The 18,115-nt window shown below is 41.1% G+C and overlaps 1 protein-coding gene across 1 annotated transcript in view; it reads left to right on the plus strand.

Moving 5' to 3' along the window:
* Positions 1-18,115, plus strand: part of GUCY1A2 (guanylate cyclase 1 soluble subunit alpha 2) — a 194,957-nt gene that overhangs the window by 146,965 nt on the left and 29,877 nt on the right. The window contains 1 exon segment of the mRNA XM_068144850.1: positions 15,164-15,318. Within this exon segment, the coding sequence (XP_068000951.1) occupies positions 15,164-15,318 (155 nt within the window).

Raw genomic sequence — 18,115 nt, forward strand, 5'->3', positions numbered from 1 at the left:
AATAGAATAGAATAGAATAGAATAGAATAGAATAGAATAGAATAGAATAGAATAGAATAGAATAGAATAGAATAGAATAGACCAGGTTGGATGAGACCTTCAAGATCATTGTGCCCAACCTATATTCCAACTCCACCTAATTAACTAAACCATGCAACCAAGCACCCCATCAAATCTTCTCCTAAACACCTCCTGTGATGGTGACTCCACCACGTCCCCAGGCAGCCATTTCCAATGGGCAATCACTCTCTCCGTGTAGAATTTCTTTCTAACATCCAGTCTGAACTTCCCCTGGTACAGCTTGAGACTGTGTCTTATTGTTCTGGTGCTGGTTGCCTGGAGAAGAGACCAGCCCCCGCCTGTCTACAACCTCCCTTCAGGTAGTTGTAGACAGCAATAAGGTCTCCCCTGAGCCTTCTCTTCTCCAGGCTAAGCAATCCCAGCTTCCTCAGCCTCTCCTCATAGGGCTTGTGCTCCAAATCCCTCACCAACTTTGTTGCCCTTCTCTGGACATGTTCCAGCAAGTCAACATCCTTCCTGAACTGAGTGTCCCAGAACTGGACACAGGACTCAAGGTGTGGCCTAACCAGTGCAGTGTACAGGGGCAGAATGACCTCCCTGCTCCCAGACTTTGAAGCAGTAATATCAACCATATTATGTTTAGCTTTTCAGTATCATTTTTTTTGTTGTTATTTCTTTATTTTAAAGAAGCTATTATCTTTATTAGTGAGGTTGGTAGCTAATTCATTTGCTTGTCTTGACTGCACACACTCCACAGGTGACCTAAATAAATACTGTCTCACAAAACCAGTCCATATTAGTGTTGTATGTTTTAATGTTCATTTTAATAAACCCATTAATGTAAAGGTCACTTTCCACTCATTCTTTTTTCCTCTGTTTTTCTATTCTGGGGATAACTCTGTGTTTCAGGTGATTTGAATGGTTGCTTCTTCTTCCCGCTTTTCTCACATTGACTTGATTATATATAATCTGATGACATAATCACAGGCTCACAGAATGTTAGGGCTTGAAAGGGACCAGCAGAGATCATCCAGTGCAACCACCCTGCCAAAGCAGAATCACCTAGCGCAGGGCACACAGGAGCACATCCAGGTGGGTTTTGAAAGTCTCCAGAGAAGGAGATTCCACAACCTCTCTGGGCAGCGTATTCCAGATAAATGTCTTCTATTTTTGATTAACAAATTAAAGGAGAAGGGTTGTTGAGTTGATCATTCTTCTTTGTAGAAGAAAAATGTGTATCATTTACTTTTGCTTTTCAATGACACAAGTTACATATATGACATGTACATAGGCTATGGAAAATAGAGTACACACATTTTCCATGAAAACACATCTTGCATACATTTGGGAGGAAAGGAGTAAAGGTAACAGAATTAATGGCTCTTGTCAGCTTAGGCTGAACCAAGAGGGTGGCTTGGGGAGGAAAAAGTTGACTGAAATTCAAAATAAAGTACAATCTGCCAAGAGCAACATCAGGAAAGAGCACGTAATGATAGTGCTGAATAAGCAAAATCTAAGCCTAGACATCTGTGTCCTTCAGCTGCCAAATGCACTCAATTAGCATCATTATAAGGTTGGCTGGGCAGCAGTGACAAACAATGAGGTTATGGGTATTCCATACTATCACCTGCTTCTCCATCCAAAACTAAATTAGTGCTCAACTGGTCTGCTGATTTTTAAGACAGAGTGCAAGGATAATTGAGGGTTAAGGTTTCTCTTTTTTTATGGCCTTTCTCACCCATACAAATAAGAGCAAAAATAAGTTTTTATTTGTGTGGGCATATGTTTGTGGATTGTGGAAGAATTCATTAGTTGATAGAAGCTTGTGAAGATGGCCAGAGGTAATCTTGGCTGTGCTTATCAATATGTTTGAAGTTTTATATTTGCAAAATGCAGAACAAGCGGACACAGTCTCAAGCTGCGCCAAGGGAGGTTCAGACTGGATGTTAGGAAGAAATTCTTCACAGAGAGAGTGATTACCCATTGGAATGCGCTACCTGGGGAGGTGGTGGAGTCACCATCATTGGAGGTGTTTAGGAGGAGACTTCAAGGGTGCTTGGTTGCATGGCTTAGTTGATTATGAGGTGTTGGATGATGGGTTGGATGCGATGATCTTGAAGGTCTCTTCCAACCTCATTCTATTCTATTCTATTCTATTCTATTCTATTCTATTCTATTCTATTCTATTCTATTCTATTCTATTCTATTCTTCCATTCCATTCCATTCCATTCCATTCCATTCCATTCCATTCCATTCCATTCCATTCCATTCCATTCCATTCCATTCCATTCCATTCCATTCTATATATATAAAAGAAATTGCTATAATATGTGTGTTCTGATTGTGGGTTTTTTTTCAGAATGCACAAACTAAAAACAGATGCATGTGTTCCTGTGCTGTCTCTGATGAGTCTGAGACATAGAGGAAAAGATCACTGAATCAAGTGATGGAAAATGGTTGCACTGAACACTGAAGTTTTCCCTTCCCATAAGTGATTTGCCTTCATCTGAGAGCAATTTGTCTCGCTATTTTTGGATTTTGTCATGTTCTTGACATAATCAGGTCTTCATTTACTAATTGCTTTGAAAATAAGGTTGAAATCTTCATAGCCATGAAAACATCACAACATTCACATTTATACTAAATATCCTTAAAGTTACACTGCAGTTAACAATTTTATCTGGAGCCTTTGGAGCAAACAGTAAAATAGTGTCTCATTTCCATTCCTGGCACATCTGACGTGACATAATCAAATACTGCTTGTGGATTTGCAGCTTAAATATAGGAATAGAAAGTACTACATTTTCATGAGTTAGAGTGATGTTTCATTGATTTCATTAACCATTTTGTTTGCAAATGCCTTTTTTAACCTAGATTTACAGTGAAAGTAGCAGAGCTATATAGAATACTCTTGGTGCTAGATTTTGTTATACTTGTTTTGTGGTGTCAAGAAAGTCTGATTGATTTCCTGAAGTGCTGGTTATTCATGAATCATGAGAGTCTGTGAATGCTTTGCTGAAGTCTTCTGTACAAAACAGCACATTGTGTCTCTTCGTGCTCATTCCCTTTGTTGTGTGGTGTAGTTTATCTCAACTCAGTAAATTTGCCTGTCTGAAAGACTTCCATAAAATCATTATATGCAAACGTGTGTTTTGATTTCACTGAGGAGGGAATTCACTTTCACTGCGTAATTCTGAAGCACTGTGGTGGTGAAGAACAAAGGCCACTAAGGAGTTTTTAAACCCCTTCCCTGTTTTAGCCAAGGTAAAGGCTTAGACTCCAGTTGATAGAATCCATGTAATCACTGAGCATCTTTTCTTTTTATATTCTATTGCCATTGCCTCTTAGGCTAATCATTAGCTGTCAGCTGTGGGTACTTCCTCCAGGCCTAAGAGGAAGGTCAATTATGCAAAAATCATTGTGTTCATCAAGCTTTTATATTGTCTTGCATTAAGTCTATGGAAAGTGAAATTAAGAATGAATCTTAGAATCTTAGAATTAACCAGGTTGGAAGAGACCTTTGAGATCATTGAGTGCAACCTATCACTCAACATCATCTAATCAACTAAACCATGGCAACAAGCGCCCTATGTAGTCTCTTCCTAAACACCTCCAGTGATGGTGACTCCACCACCTCCCTGGGCAGCCCATTCCAATGGGCAATCAATCACTCTTTCTGTGAAGAATTTCTTCCTAACATCCAGCCTAAACCTCCCCTGGCACAGCTTGAGACTGTGTCCTCTTGTTCTGTTGGTGGTTGCCTGGGAGAAGAGACCAACTCCCACCTGGCTACAACCTCCCTTCAAGTAGTTGTAGACAGCAATAAGGTCTCCCCTGAGCCTCCTTTTCTCCAGGCTAAGCAACCCCAGCTCCCTCAGCTTCTCCTCACAGGACTTGTGCTCCAAAACCCTCCCCAGCTTTGTTGCCCTTCTCTGGACATGTTCCAGCAACTCAACAGCTTTCCTGAACTGAGGGGCCCAGAACTGGACACAGTACTCATGGTGTGGCCTAACCAGTGCTGAGTACAGGGCAGAATGACCTCCCTGCTCCTGCTGGCCACACTGTGCAAAGAATCACAGCATCATTGTCATTTTATCTTAATTGGAATATTCTTAGCCTTTTATCTTTCCATGTAGTCATTCCTTGCCTTACTGTGTTTCAAAAGAAAACATATGTTGACTTGTTTCTGGTACTTACCTGTATTTAGTTGGATATATTGTTTGTTAGATTGAGAAGTGCTAAAGGAAACAGTCTCTCAACTTTTCCCAACTTAGGAACGGGCATATTTGCAAAACCTGGCCCATTGATTTTCTTGTCATGTCTACTGTGTCCGTATGGAGGAGGGAGCTTAATCAATTTTTAATCTTCTTTGTGTTTGCCTTGGTGCTGATTGCAAGAATCTGGGGCATCCAGTAGAAACTGCACACTTAATATGTGTCTCCTCTTTGTGCCAAAAGTATTAAAACACTCTGCAGTGGTAAAGGCTTAAATGACATAGTGATTTAGGTTTCTTAGTGCCTTTGGGACAAATCTTAATACAATTACATCAGTATTCATAGTTTCATAGTTTCATAGTTTCATAGTTTCATTCAGGGTTGGAAGGGACCACAAGGATCATCTAGTTCCAACCCCCCTGCACTACACTAGATCAGGCTGGCCAGAGCCTCATCCAGCCTGCTCTTAAACACCCCCAGGGACGGGCCCTAGACCACCTCCCTGGGCAACCAGATGATAGATGAGGTTGCTTCCAATAGTACACCTGCAAGAATCTTATACATCAGTGGTTTCTGTAAATTTTAAAGCTGTTTGTGCAGCAGATTCTTCTGAATTACTTCCAAGCTTTTCCCAAAGCAAATAAGCAGCAATTCCATTTGGGTATAAGAGCACATGCCATGATCAATGGATGAAGCACGACTTTTCCATTGAAAGGTCATTTCATTTTACAGTTTCAAAGATTGCAGGCTAGATTCAAAGACCATTATGTAGAACTGTTTGAAGAAAATTCTGCTGTTCTACAAACAGAATGATTTTCTGATGGGGTCCTATCCATCAACACCTGTTTCTTTGATCATTTATACATAGAAGTATAACTCATTTTAAGGAAAAAAAAAAAGAAAAAAGATGAAAGTGTTTCAACTTTGCCATTCTGAGGGTTGGATTCATCTCACCTATCTTTAGTTGTCTATGCATGAGGTGTCTAGACTAAATGTACCATTAAATTTCCACCCAGAGAGTGATATACCTTCAGGAGTGATTGACCCAGTCCTTCCTAGGTGCTAGTTTTGGAACATGGAGAATTGCTGCCTTGAGGTTATTTACCTCCTTGGTTTAGAAAAGTCGAGTTATCTAACTTAAATGAGTTGCCTGACTTCTGTGTGGTTGAAATTAGATTAAATCAACTTGAAATGACTAAATTAGCAAAAGTATTGAAGACTGTTTCTTAAGGTTAAAACCCTTATGCCCGACTCTTTTTTTAGCAGCTTTCTTGTTCCCTTAAATATTTTGAGCATGTGTCATTTAGCCTTGTTAAATTTTCACCCAATCTATTCAGTATATGTCATATGATGGCACTGTGAGACAAAGATGTCCTCCTACACTCAGGATCAAACAGAACTTTCTGATGTATTTTTTTTTGCTTTTTTGGATGTCAGTGGAGAAATATCCTCCACTGCTATGTGGGCTTGCTTGAATGATTAGCTCTTTTTTTTTAAGTGCCTGAACACACAGATTCACATAGTAATTAAATTCCTGCTGAGAAAATTACTGTTCAAAGAAAACAATAAAAAAATATTTTGATTAAATGCTATATCAGGAATGAAATGCAATATTTCATTGGTGAGGTAGAATCAGCTAATGAAGAAGCACATTAGCTTCTCTTCTTTGGAATCTTAGGGGAAGGATTTAGGATTTACGCTTCTGTTCAGCAGCTCTATGAGTAACAAAGACCCTCTGCCCCCTTTGAGAAAGGCAAATCCCATCTGATGCCAGCAACCCTGGTGCTGTGTAAGCCATCTCATTATCAAAAAGACCAGAACTGTGGCAGTGACAGCAGCTGTGGAACCACGTATTAACAGAATGGATCTGTTTCTTCCAATGTCACTGCCTGCAACTGGAAGGAGAGTATAAAATGGCCAGTGCCCCAAATTCTCTCACTAACCATCCTAAGGCCCTGAAGTCTCTTTGATTTCTCTTGGTTGATGAGTTGCAGCTTCATCTCCACCCACCTGGAACAACATACCAAGTGAGGGAGTTTCCTAGTGATGTCTTTAACCCAGGCCTAAAGGAGACAGCAGACTTCCCTGAAAGGAGGATCTGTCAATATATTGGACCCTCTGTTGCCATCAGAAGGAAGCTGCCTACAGCTGTGCCCCTTCTTTTCCTCTATGAGGTCATGATACAGAGGGTAAGCCTTTCTGACCTTGGTGAGACCTCTAGTGTACGTGGACTGTCATCCACATACAGAGCTGCATACCTGTGGTACAGAGGGACCTGAGAAGCAAAGTGTGCAAGGAGGGCTTTGCCTGCCATCCAGAGTGTGGACTTGCCTCCATTCACTAGCTTAAGCTGCTTTGTTCACCTTGGTGGGAAGAGGATTCAGGGTCCCCTTGATCTTGATGGGTGCTCCCATTTCTGTCTCAGGGAGGGCAGAGTGTGGCTTCACCAATCTATTTCTTGCTAAGCCTTTCTAATGCTTCTTAGCTTTCCTACTCCCTCTCACAGCTCTACCACACAGCTGAGCAGAGAATCCACCTTTTCACTGCACACAGATGTTCTCACTACAAGTTACCACTGAAAGGCTCTGCCACTTCCTGAAGCCTGGGACCTGTATAGGGGATTTCATGGGAGTTCTGTCTGGCTTGCCACATCCATTCTGGTGAATGCAGAGGACAGAGCTTTCTGCCAGGTGGAAATCGCAGCTAAGCTGCTTTTGAGAGGGCCTTGTCCACCAGCTGAACTCACCTCTTGAGCTTCATGTGCTGCTTGCTCCACATGCACTAGATAAGGCTGTTTGCCAGGACCATAATCCAGAGATGCACATATGTAATGTGCATCACATTGGTTATAATTTAATTGTATGTCTTTTACACAAACCATGATTGCTTTATCAAATAACTATTTAAAATGGGTTTGCTGTTCTCAAGTAATTAAATCTTTGTTGATTACTCTATTTTAATTGTATTTGTATAATTTTCTGTGACTTTTGCTTCAAATGGCTTGAATAATTCCAAGTCTATGAGTAAGAAACCTAGGAAATTCTCATTAGATGGAAACTAAGTGTTCTAAGTGTTGTTCAAGTATGGGGGAAATATATCCTGTAGTTTAGTTTGGTAGAACACCTTGTGAAATTCAAAGTGATCTAAATTTTCCTCTGAGCAGGTCTGTTCCTTGGCAACAATTCTGTAGTGAGTGGTGCTGTCATATGTCCCTTTCCAGAAAGACACTGTGATATTTATAAATCTATCTAAGAATATGGATAACCCACACAATAAAGCATATGTCAGGGCATAGCTGTCAGTACTGTCAACTTGCAGTTTTTTGAAGGCGCACAAAGGCACATTGACTCACCAGTGTGTGGCCCTGATTTTAGACCTTTGAGCTCTGTGGAGTCTATTTGGTGTGAATATATTTTACAAATAAATGTCCCTTTGTAAGACTTATGTTGTGATGTAGAGACAGCACCACTGTAGAAGCTGCTACAAAATATTAGGGCAGATCAGAGCTTACAGAATTCGGCACATTTGGTCTGAAAGGATCTGGCAGCTCATCACAGACTAATAGCCAAGATACAAGGACAGAAGGGAGAGGGTCCTTACTGAAACACAGAGTATCACTTGGTATGTTAGGGCAGAAAGTGAGGATTTCTTTATTTGTCTGAGAAGTTGTAGTGTACAGATATCCATGTACATTATTGAACTTGATGTTGAACATCCTGATCCAGCGGAACATTTCCTACTGTATTTAAATGTTTTACTGGCTTGGGACACCCACGTGCTTGGAAGTATTTCCGTGGAGCTGTCAGCCCCGAGTTCTGCTACCAGCTTCACACAAAGACTTGAGCAGCTGCCAGTCAGTCACATTATTAAGACTTGAAATGCTCCAGGCTGGCTGAGTGGGTTATTATTTCTGCCTGTGGTTACTTTCCAAACTGTGTCACCTACTTCCCAGCCTGCCCTCAGCTCGGTGTCTGTGTGAGGCAGGCAGTTCTGTGAAAATTAGTTTTGAGTCCTTCTGGATGCAGTTAACCTGTGAGACAATCTGAGAATTCTCTTTCTGGCATGGGAGTATGTTTTTCAGAGTGTGAGAACTGTTTATTAAAGTCCTTTTCTCTCTGTGTGTGGTAGGAAGCATGTATTATCGTAGTTCATATTTGAGGAGGAACTGTGAACAACAAATACCTTTCCTCTATGAAAAAAAATTTCTTCTGACTCAGGAAATCCCTGAACTAAAAATTACTGGTTTCAGAGAGAGAATTTTGGAAATGATCATGTATTTTTTGCCCTCTGCTTATCAGAAGACAGGTTACATGTACCTTTGGTTTGAATTGGAAAGTCTGATAGCATGTTAAAATACTAACTACTCTTTACTGGCATACAAAAAGATAGGTATCCCAAAGCTCTTCTTTTTCTTGTTCTGCCTTTTAGTGTGTCCACAAAGAGCCTTTCATTTTCAGCTGAGAAATTATTCTTCACTGTCATGTCCTTATGCAGTTCTTCATAATGTCACCTTCAGGTACTGGAAGGCTGCTATTAGGTCTCCCCAGAGCCTCCTCTTCTTCAGGCTGAACAAGCCCAGCTCCCTCAGCCTGTCTTCATAGTGGAAGTGCTCCAACCCCCCATTCATTTTCATGGCCCTCCTCTGGATCTGCTCCATCAGGTCCATGTCCTTCCTATATTGAGGGCTGCAGACCTACATGCAGTACTCCAGGTGTGGTCTCACCAGAGTAAAGTGGCAGACTCACACTGACAGTTTTCAATGCATTTATTTTAATCTCTCTTAGAAGAGGCTTTGTTTTGATGGAAGAGTGCAGTATTGTACTATAGCCCAGTATGGTACCTAAGAATGCATTGGGGCTATTGGGAGTGATGGAAACTGCACTGCAGGTAAAAACAAAACAAAATAAACCCAAAACCAATTAAAAGACAGCTTGCCACTTTTGCTTATTAAAAAGAAAATCATGGCTTGTCATGATTCAGTACATCAGAAAAACACATTACCAGAATATTCAGAAAAAAGCAAAATGTTTTTATGTTGATCATCCTTGTTCATGTCTATTATTGACTTTCTTCTCTCCCATCTCGACTATCAGTTCTCATCTATATCATTGGTGACACGTTTCCCCATAAGGGGATGACAATAGCTCCAGTGATCCTTATCCTTCCTTATGAACCATCTTCATCTATCACTATTAAGCTGACTCACTGTCCTTCCTGTCACTCAGGTATTAGCCATTTCAACTCCCCATGCCTTATCCTGTAGGCAATACCCAAATACTGCTCCATTGCTTTTAACATTTTTGGAAGCTTCTTTTCCTTTCCATGTATCTCTGTCTTTCCTCTCATCCTTCATTGATCAATGCAGACTGCTTTTCTAACACACTTCTGACTATCACTACTGTCTTTGCTCCACCTTGCTATTTGCACAGTTGCTACAAAAATCAGATGAATTAGTGCTGCTTCTTCCTATCATTTCCCACTCCACATTTTTCCATTGCAGCCAATTAAAGTTGTTCTTTTTCTGAGTCACAGGTATTTGCTCTTTTCCACACCTGTTCATATTTCATTCCCCATTGCATCTTCCAGTATTCTTCTTCAGGAAAAGCTTTTTCCTTTTTTCTCTCTCTTCACTATTCTGTAAATACAGGGTCTGGAATTTTCTGTTTGTTTGGGTGTGGGGTTTTTGTTGCTGTTTGTTTGTGTTTTCATAGCTGTCTTCTCTTTGTGGTCTTTCCATTTCTACGCATAATGCCTCTGAACATTCTGTCTCACCTACATGTTTCCCTTTTATCATTAGCCAAGTAATTTAGGACAGACAAAAGAGCAGTTGGCACAAATGAGGAGCGTACCTTTTATTTACAATGTTCAATTTAAGATAGTTACTCTAATGTATATTACACATGTATTAAAGAACATGAATAAATGAAGTTATGATTGATAGAAAATTCTCTCTTCACAGAGAGAGCTGTTAGTCATTGGAATGTGCTGCCCAGGGAGGTGGTGGAGTCACCGAACCTGGAGGTGTTCAAAGAGGGATTGGATGTGGCACTTGAAGCCATGGTTTAGTAGTCATGAGGTGTTGGGTGACAGGTTGGACTTGATGATCTTTGAGGTCTTTTCCAACCTTATTGATTCTATGATTCTGTGAAAATAATGCATCCTAGTGTTGCCACCTAATTTGCATTTTTCATATGTTATTCATAATCTTTAATGTTAATTTTTTCTGAGAAAGCACTAATAAGGGCTGTGAATAGAATAGAATAGAATAGAATAGAATAGAATAGAATAGAATAGAATAGAATAGAATAGACCAGACCAGATTGGAAGAGACCTTGAAGATCATCACGTCCAACCTATCATCCAACACCACCTAATCAACTAAACCATGCAACCAAGCACCCTATCAAACCTCCTCCTATACACCTCCAACGACGGTGACTCCACTACCTCCCCAGGCAGCACATCCCAATGGGCAGTCACTCTCTCTATGAAGAATTTCTTCCTAACATCCAGTCTGGACCTCCACTGATGCAGCTTGAGACTGTGTCCACTTGTTCTGGTGCTGGTTGCCTGGCAGAAGAGACCAGCACCCACCTGGCTACAACCTCCCTTCAGGTAGTTGTAGACAGCAATAAGGTCTCCCCTGAACCTCCTCTTCTCCACGCTAATCAACCCCAGCTTCCTCAGCCTCTCTTCATAGGGCTTGTGCTCCAAAACCCTCACCAACTTTGTTGCCCTTCTCTGGACAAGTTCTAGCAAGTCAACATCTGAAGGGCCCAGAACTGGACACAGGACTCAAGGTGTGGCCTAACCAGTGCAGTGTACAGGGGCAGAATGACCTCCCTGCTCCTGCTGGCCACACTGTTCCTGATACAGGCCAGGATGCCATTGGCCCTGTATACATCATACGACTGCTATTGTTGTTGTAAGTCAATTTCTCTAGGCAGATTTTCTATTGCTGCTGTGTTAATGTGAGCGGTTGGTGTGCTCCAGCAGGTACCTTGTACCTAATAACTGGATGAGACATTTTCTTCCTTTTTTTTTTTTTTTTCAGCCAAATCAAGGGGATTTTAAATCTCTTTACATACTAAATAAAAATTAAAAAAGCTGTTTCCTTTCTTCTTCTGTCTCATCTCTTCTGAAAGTCAAGAATTTCACAGAAACTCTGTACTCCTGAGTAAATGTGCACACAGTTTTTCCCTGAAAGTTGGCATGGCTTTAGCTTCATTCATCTAACCATGCATAGGAAAATATTTTGCATTAATGGTGGTATATCAACTTGTTTTATTTTTTTCAGCAAAACTGACAGTGTAACATCTGTTTTCTTTGGCTCATGCAGAAGAGTCATAACCACATAGGCCATTTCCTCAGTGCCTTTTTTGAGACAATCATGAGAAAAGATCTTGAAAACATTGACTCTCTGAGTGAGGTTTGAGTTCTTCAAAAGAACCTAACGTTTTGCTTCTGAGACTTTGGAAAACCTCTGGGAGTCCTCTGTCACTGAAGCACTGAATGAAATAAAACAAAATGATGTGGACGTGTAAAAGGAAGCACTGCAAGAGTAAAAATAGAAATGCAGCCCCTGCCAACTTTAGCCTTCACTGCATTTATTGCAAAAGTACATCTTATTTTCTCAGCACATTTTTTACTCCTAGGTTTTTCTTCCCCTCTAATGTTTACTCTTATTTCCACATTCAAACAGCATAACAAAGTTAGTGATTTTTTCACATGATTTCAATGTAGCCTTCACATGTGTGTGAATGTATCCTAGAAGAGGTCACAGCAAGCAGGTAGTAGTAGTAGTAGTAGTAGTATCATAGTCGTATCAGTCAGGGTTGGAAGGGACCACAAGGATCATCTAGTTCCAGCCCCCCTGCCATGGGCAGGGACACCCCACACTAGATCAGGCTGGCCAGAGCCTCATTCAGCCTGGGCTTAAACACCTCCAGGGACGGGGCCTCAACCACATCCCTGAACAACCCATTCCAGGGCTTCCCCACTCTCATGGGGAAGAACCTCCTCCTCACATCCAGCCTGAATCTCCCCACCTCCAGCTTAGAAAAGTTGCTGTTGATGCAGTAATGCTATAACATGAAATTGCAAAATGAAACACAGTAACATATAGAATTATTGCTCTTTGTCATTGCATTATTGTACCATGTGAAAAAAAATCTGACTGAACAGCCCCAACTCCTTCACTCTGTCCTCGTAGGAAAGGTGCTCCAGCCCTCTGATCATCCTTGTGGCCCTTCTCTGGACACGTTCCAGCACATCCATATCCCTGTAATAGGGGCTCCAGAACTGGACACAGTACTCCAGGTGGGGTCTCACCAGAGCTGAGTAGAGGGGGAGAATCACCTCCCTTGACCTCCTGGCCACACTTCTCCTGATGCAGCCCAGGATCTGATTGGCTTTGCAGGCTGCAAGTGCACACTAAGAGCTCATGTTGAGCTTCTCGTCCACCAGCACCCCCAAGTCTCTCTCCTCAGGGCTGCTTTCCAGCCAGTCACTGCCCAGCCTGTATTTGTGCCTGGGATTGCCTCGACCCAGATGCAGGACCCTGCACTTGCTCTTATTGAACCTCATGAGGTTGGCTTGTGCCCACCTCTCCAGCCTGTCAAGGTCCCTCTGGATGGCCTCCCTTCCCTCCAGTGTGTCTGCTGCACCAGACAGCTTGGTGTCATCAGCAAACTTGTGTGATTTTTAAATGTGCAGAGTAGTAGTGAAACAAATGGGTAGCATTAGCTCTTTTGTTAAAGTTTTGCACGAAATCCTTCTCCCATCTCAGAAGACCAAGGCATTGTAAATAAGATCTTTAATATTTATTGAAAGCTGACAGCATACTTGCTGTTGTGTGAGCAAGGCTTTCTGCTCGTAATCTTTTCCTGAGGGCAGATACTGACCTCACGAGCATGCAGAAGGGCTGTTTTCTCACTTTGTGGCTGCTGGAACACTTCTTCTCACTGGAAATGAACAAAGGAGTTTAAATGAATTTTTTTTTTTCTTGGCAAAAGCAGGAAAACTTCATGCCCCAGAACACAACCAAAATGATGTGGTTGTGATGGGTTTGCACAGATGTCCACAGTCAAAGCAAGTTTGAGGATGCTTCCCAGCCCTGTAGGATGGAGTATTTTAAGGGTTTCAGTAGGTTCCTTCCACACTGTAGTAAAGGTTTAAAAGCTTAATTAAATTTGAGAGCTGTTTAGTCACAGATTATAATTTAAACAAGAAAAGGATAAAAAAATCTAGTCTGTAATTAACAAGATTATTGTGAAGATTGAAGGATCTGTGTTGCCTGTGAGAATGTTTTTTGTAACACACTGAATGCAGAACAACATATTCTTAGGTTACACACGTACTTAATGTCTAGCAGACATTGTCTATGACTCCTTAGTGGACATGGAGGGGAATATTGTAACAAAAATGAGGAAAAGTCAGAGGACCATATTGAGGACCATATTAGTTAAGTCACTCATTCAGACTCCATCAGACCCTCTATTTTAGTACTTGCTGTTTATCTCCTTCGCATTATCTCAGGTTTTGCAGCAGTCCAGTTACTATTAGTATCCTCAGAAGATATAAACCTTTATTTAGAATAGAATAAACCAAACCAGGTTGGAAGAGACCTTCAAGATCATTGTGTCCAACCCATCAACCAATCCAACCCACCTAAACAACTAAACCATGGCACCAAGCACCCCATCAAGTCTCCTCCTGAAAACCTCCAGTGATGGCGACTCCACCACCTCCCCAGGCAGCCCATTCCAATGGGCAATCACTCTCTCTGTATAGAACTTCTTCCTAGCATCCAACCTGAACCTCCCCTGGTGCAGCCTGAAACTGTATCCTCTTCTGGTACTGGCTGCCTGGGAGAAGAGACCATCATCCGCCTGTCTACAACCTCCCTTCAGGTAGTTGAAGAGAGCAATAAGGTCACCCCTGAGTCTCCTCTTCCCTAAGCTAAGCAACCCCAGCTCCCTCAGTCTTTCCTCATATGGCTTGTGTTCCAAACCCCTCACCAACTTTGTTGCCCTTCTCTGGACTCGTTCCAGCAAGTCAACATCCTTCCTAAACTGAGTGGCCCAGAACTGGACACAGTACTCGAGGTGCAGCCTAACCAGTCTTTTAATTATTTTAATGCTACAAAGTTAATAAGAGACTTTCCTATTAGTAGAAGTTACTTTCTTGACAAACACGGTTGGTAAAATGTATGCACAATAAATCTCTTTGTTTTATTGTTCACTGAAAGAAGGTTGGATGGTAACTCCAATCTTTACAGGTAAATGCAATCACCACATCCCATAGTCTCAGGGGATGATTGTTAAAATAGACACAGGTGCTTTTTTAATTTGCTTGGGATGTATTTTACCTTGATTTGAGGAAGATGCATTTATTTTTAAAGACACTGGTGTCTTGATGTTCAGCATTTTCACCATTGCAGTACCTCTCAGTCTCACAAAGCGAGAAGAACCTTAGACCTTGAGGAGTTTGGAAGGAAAAAATATGAAGAATATGAAAGTGTCTTATTCATTCACTTCATGATACTGCTCTTCTTGCCAGTTTGGGAAAATTTGGGTCTTACTTTCAAGCCTGTGTTAGAAGTGCTTGCTAAAATAAGCCTCTGTAATGTATCAACTTATGCAATTAGACGGATGATACTGCAGTAACCCTTGATGATCCCATCCTTTTCTGTTCATGATTCCTATTTTGACTCTCACAGTCTACAGCAAATGTGCATGTTTTACTAAAAGGATAACTATGTGTTTGTTCTTTTTTCAGAGAGAGAGAGAGTCTGTTCTCTTGCTCTTCAGCCTTCTTTGGTTGTTTATTTCTCTGAAAGGGTTGCTATGAATGGCTCGCAAATAAGGGTTAATGATATTGCCATGCACAAGAGAGACAGACTGACACGGATCTCATGTTTTTCCAGATGAGGATAGGCATTCACTCAGGATCAGTGCTGGCTGGAGTTGTTGGTGTGAGAATGCCACGTTATTGTCTCTTTGGGAACAATGTCACCCTTGCAAGCAAGTTTGAGTCAGGAAGTCACCCACGTCGCATCAATGTCAGTCCAACCACATACCAGTAAGTCCTCTTAGCCTTTTCATACACTTTTTATTTCAGCCTCCCCTGAGTTTGAGCTTGTAACATGCTCTGTCCTCAACACATGCACTTCAACAGAAAGCACACCAGGACAAATGGAGAGAAGGTGTTGCGTGGAACTGTCAGGCTTTTGTTTGCAGTTTGCATCAGAATGTGCAGAGAAGTCAGTGGAGGCAAGGAAGCCAACCATTTATGCCTAAAATAATGGGTAACAGAAGTGAGAGATGCCTCCCAGACCACCATAATTTCATGCACTATTACAGCTTTAAGCTAAGGATTTGGGCTCTGCCCACTAGAGATTTCAGGGAGAGAAAGATATTCCCATTGGCTCTGAAGAAAATCTTTAATTTTTCCCAGTAAAGCTGAGCTTTAGAAGAGTTTTTATGCTTTCTTGAAGACAAAATTTTGTATTTAGCACTGTAAAGAGACACTTGATAGAAGGATTTTCTTAATGTAGCAAAAAAGATTGAAAATGGCAAAGCATTATCTCTAGCTCTTTGAAGACATTATGCAAATATGGAGAAGGCTTGATTAAATCTGGTTATGACGAGCAGCTCCTAAATAAGAAAGGTGTTCCTTTTTGTTCCTGTTTGACAGCTTGGCTATTAAAATTTCTGCTGCTTGAATTACTACAGATGTACTCACTTCTTTTTTATTTTTTCCAGGAGATTTGAATCTTACTGTGGTTTTTTTTTTTTTCAGATTATCTAAAGTAATTTTCTGAAGTATGATTTAGCTAAGGTTCTGGGGCTGTTTCACTGTGTTAAATCTCTATGCAATTGCTCACATAATACTGTTCTTGCTTTGTTTGGGGGTTTTTTTTCCTATACAGAACTGTGAATCTCAATATTTGTATTTCCCCATACCTGTTAATGTAATTTAAAGTTTGAAATGGAATTTCTGCATCCAACAATTGAAGCATCTGCTATGCTAAAATGCAAATCAGTCAGGAATTAAAGTAATGAGTAATTATAACTAGTGAATAAAATTACATTCCTCTGAAGAGCTCATTCACTCAAGATTAGATTCACAGAATGGAGCAAATGTAGCTAACTGGAAAAGAGACAATAAAACTGAGCAGTCTTTTGAGTACAGAGTGAACAAAAGCAGACTCAGACAGTTGTCTGAAAACATGTAAGAGAAACACAGACCCATCTTACTATTTGGTACAGAAAATTTGTTCATTTAAATAAAAATAAATTCAGTAACACATAGGAGATTGCTGTTGGGAACTTGGCACCTCTTGTCCACAAAAAATTGCCTTTAGGACCTTCCACCTACAGTGTTCTAGCGGCTTTGGTTCTTGATCATCCACTGTGGGCTAGGAGAAACCCTCTAAGGTGTTTGAAAATCAAGCAGAAAATTGTTCACCAATTGTCTCCCAGTTTTGAAAACTTACACAGTACCAAAGTCTTTGCTATTCATTTTACACAAATGGACATAAGTGATCCTGGCAAAAAGCATCAAAGGCCTTGTAACAGGGGCCTGAACTTCTCTTGTACAAGAACAGTTCTTACATTCTCCAACCTGAGAATGCCTTGGAGGTATTCTGAAAGTGAAGTCTATATTTTTTAGGATGAGAGATCTTAATATTTCACAAATGTAGTTCAGAAGCTCTCAGGGCTCTGGTGTTACTCAGGTTTGTGTCCTTGAGAGCAGAAATTGGTGACCTAGACAGTTTCCTATTATTTTAAGAACTGTAAATTTGGGAATGTAAGGACTGAGTTTTTCTGGAGCAGTGATTCAGAGAACTCTTTTCTTGCCATGCTGAAGCCAGAATCACTTTTAGTGTGCCAGTACCAGTTCTGTTGGGTTTGGTTTTGAGAGTGATGTGACACATCTTCTGTGAGACAATGGATTTGTGGTCATTGTTGAGCAACCACATCCAGCTGAAGATACCCCTGCTGGGGTGGGTTGGGCTGGATGACCTTTAAAGGTGTCTTCCAACCCAAATCATTTTATGACTCTAAGATTTTATGTTTTCTTTTTATCACATCAGTGGTAAAAAAACCTGTTCTAAAGAGGCCAGTTTAGGGGGGTTGTAGACGGAGTTTGTTAAAAATGACAAGTACATTGTAGCAAAGAGAAGATAGCTTCTGTTTGTGCCTCACTGCTCTCTGGCTACTGTTGATCATACCATACTATAACAAATCAAACACAGGTAACCAGGGTTCAGAGATGATTGTTACTAAGACTTAGCTAGCATAATGTGAATCAGATTTTCTCACCCTCTGTGTCCTCCATGTTCTATCAAAAAGGGACTTACTATTTTAGTCACTTCCCTTTAATCCTAGAACTCCAGGATCATTTGTTCCAGGATGGACAAACTTTCACCTGTGTGATCATCATGTCTGGGCTTATCTTCCAAAAAGTTACAAATTTAGACTGTTGCTTTCAAAAAGGGAGGGTAGTAGTATCATAGTATCAGTCAGGGTTGGAAGGGACCACAAGGATCATCTAGTTCCAACCCCCCTGCCATGGACAGGGACACCCCACACTACATGAGGCTGGCCAGAGCCTCATTCAGCCTGGTCTTAAACACCTCCAGGGACGGGGCCTCAATGACCTCCCTGGACAACCCCTTCCAGGGCTTCACCACTCTCATGGTGAAGAACTTCCTCCTCACATCCAGCCTGAATCTCCCCACCTCCATCTTAGAAAAGTTGCTGTTGATGCAGTAATGCTATAACATGAAACACAGTAACATATAGAATTATTGCTCTTTGTCATTGCATTATTGTACCATGTGAAAAAAAATCTGCTAAACAAATTCAGTGCT

Source organism: Melanerpes formicivorus, unplaced genomic scaffold, assembly GCF_026170545.1.
Source record: "Melanerpes formicivorus ecotype bairdi unplaced genomic scaffold, bMelFor1.0.p_v2 SCAF_1, whole genome shotgun sequence".
NCBI lineage: Eukaryota > Metazoa > Chordata > Aves > Piciformes > Picidae > Melanerpes > Melanerpes formicivorus.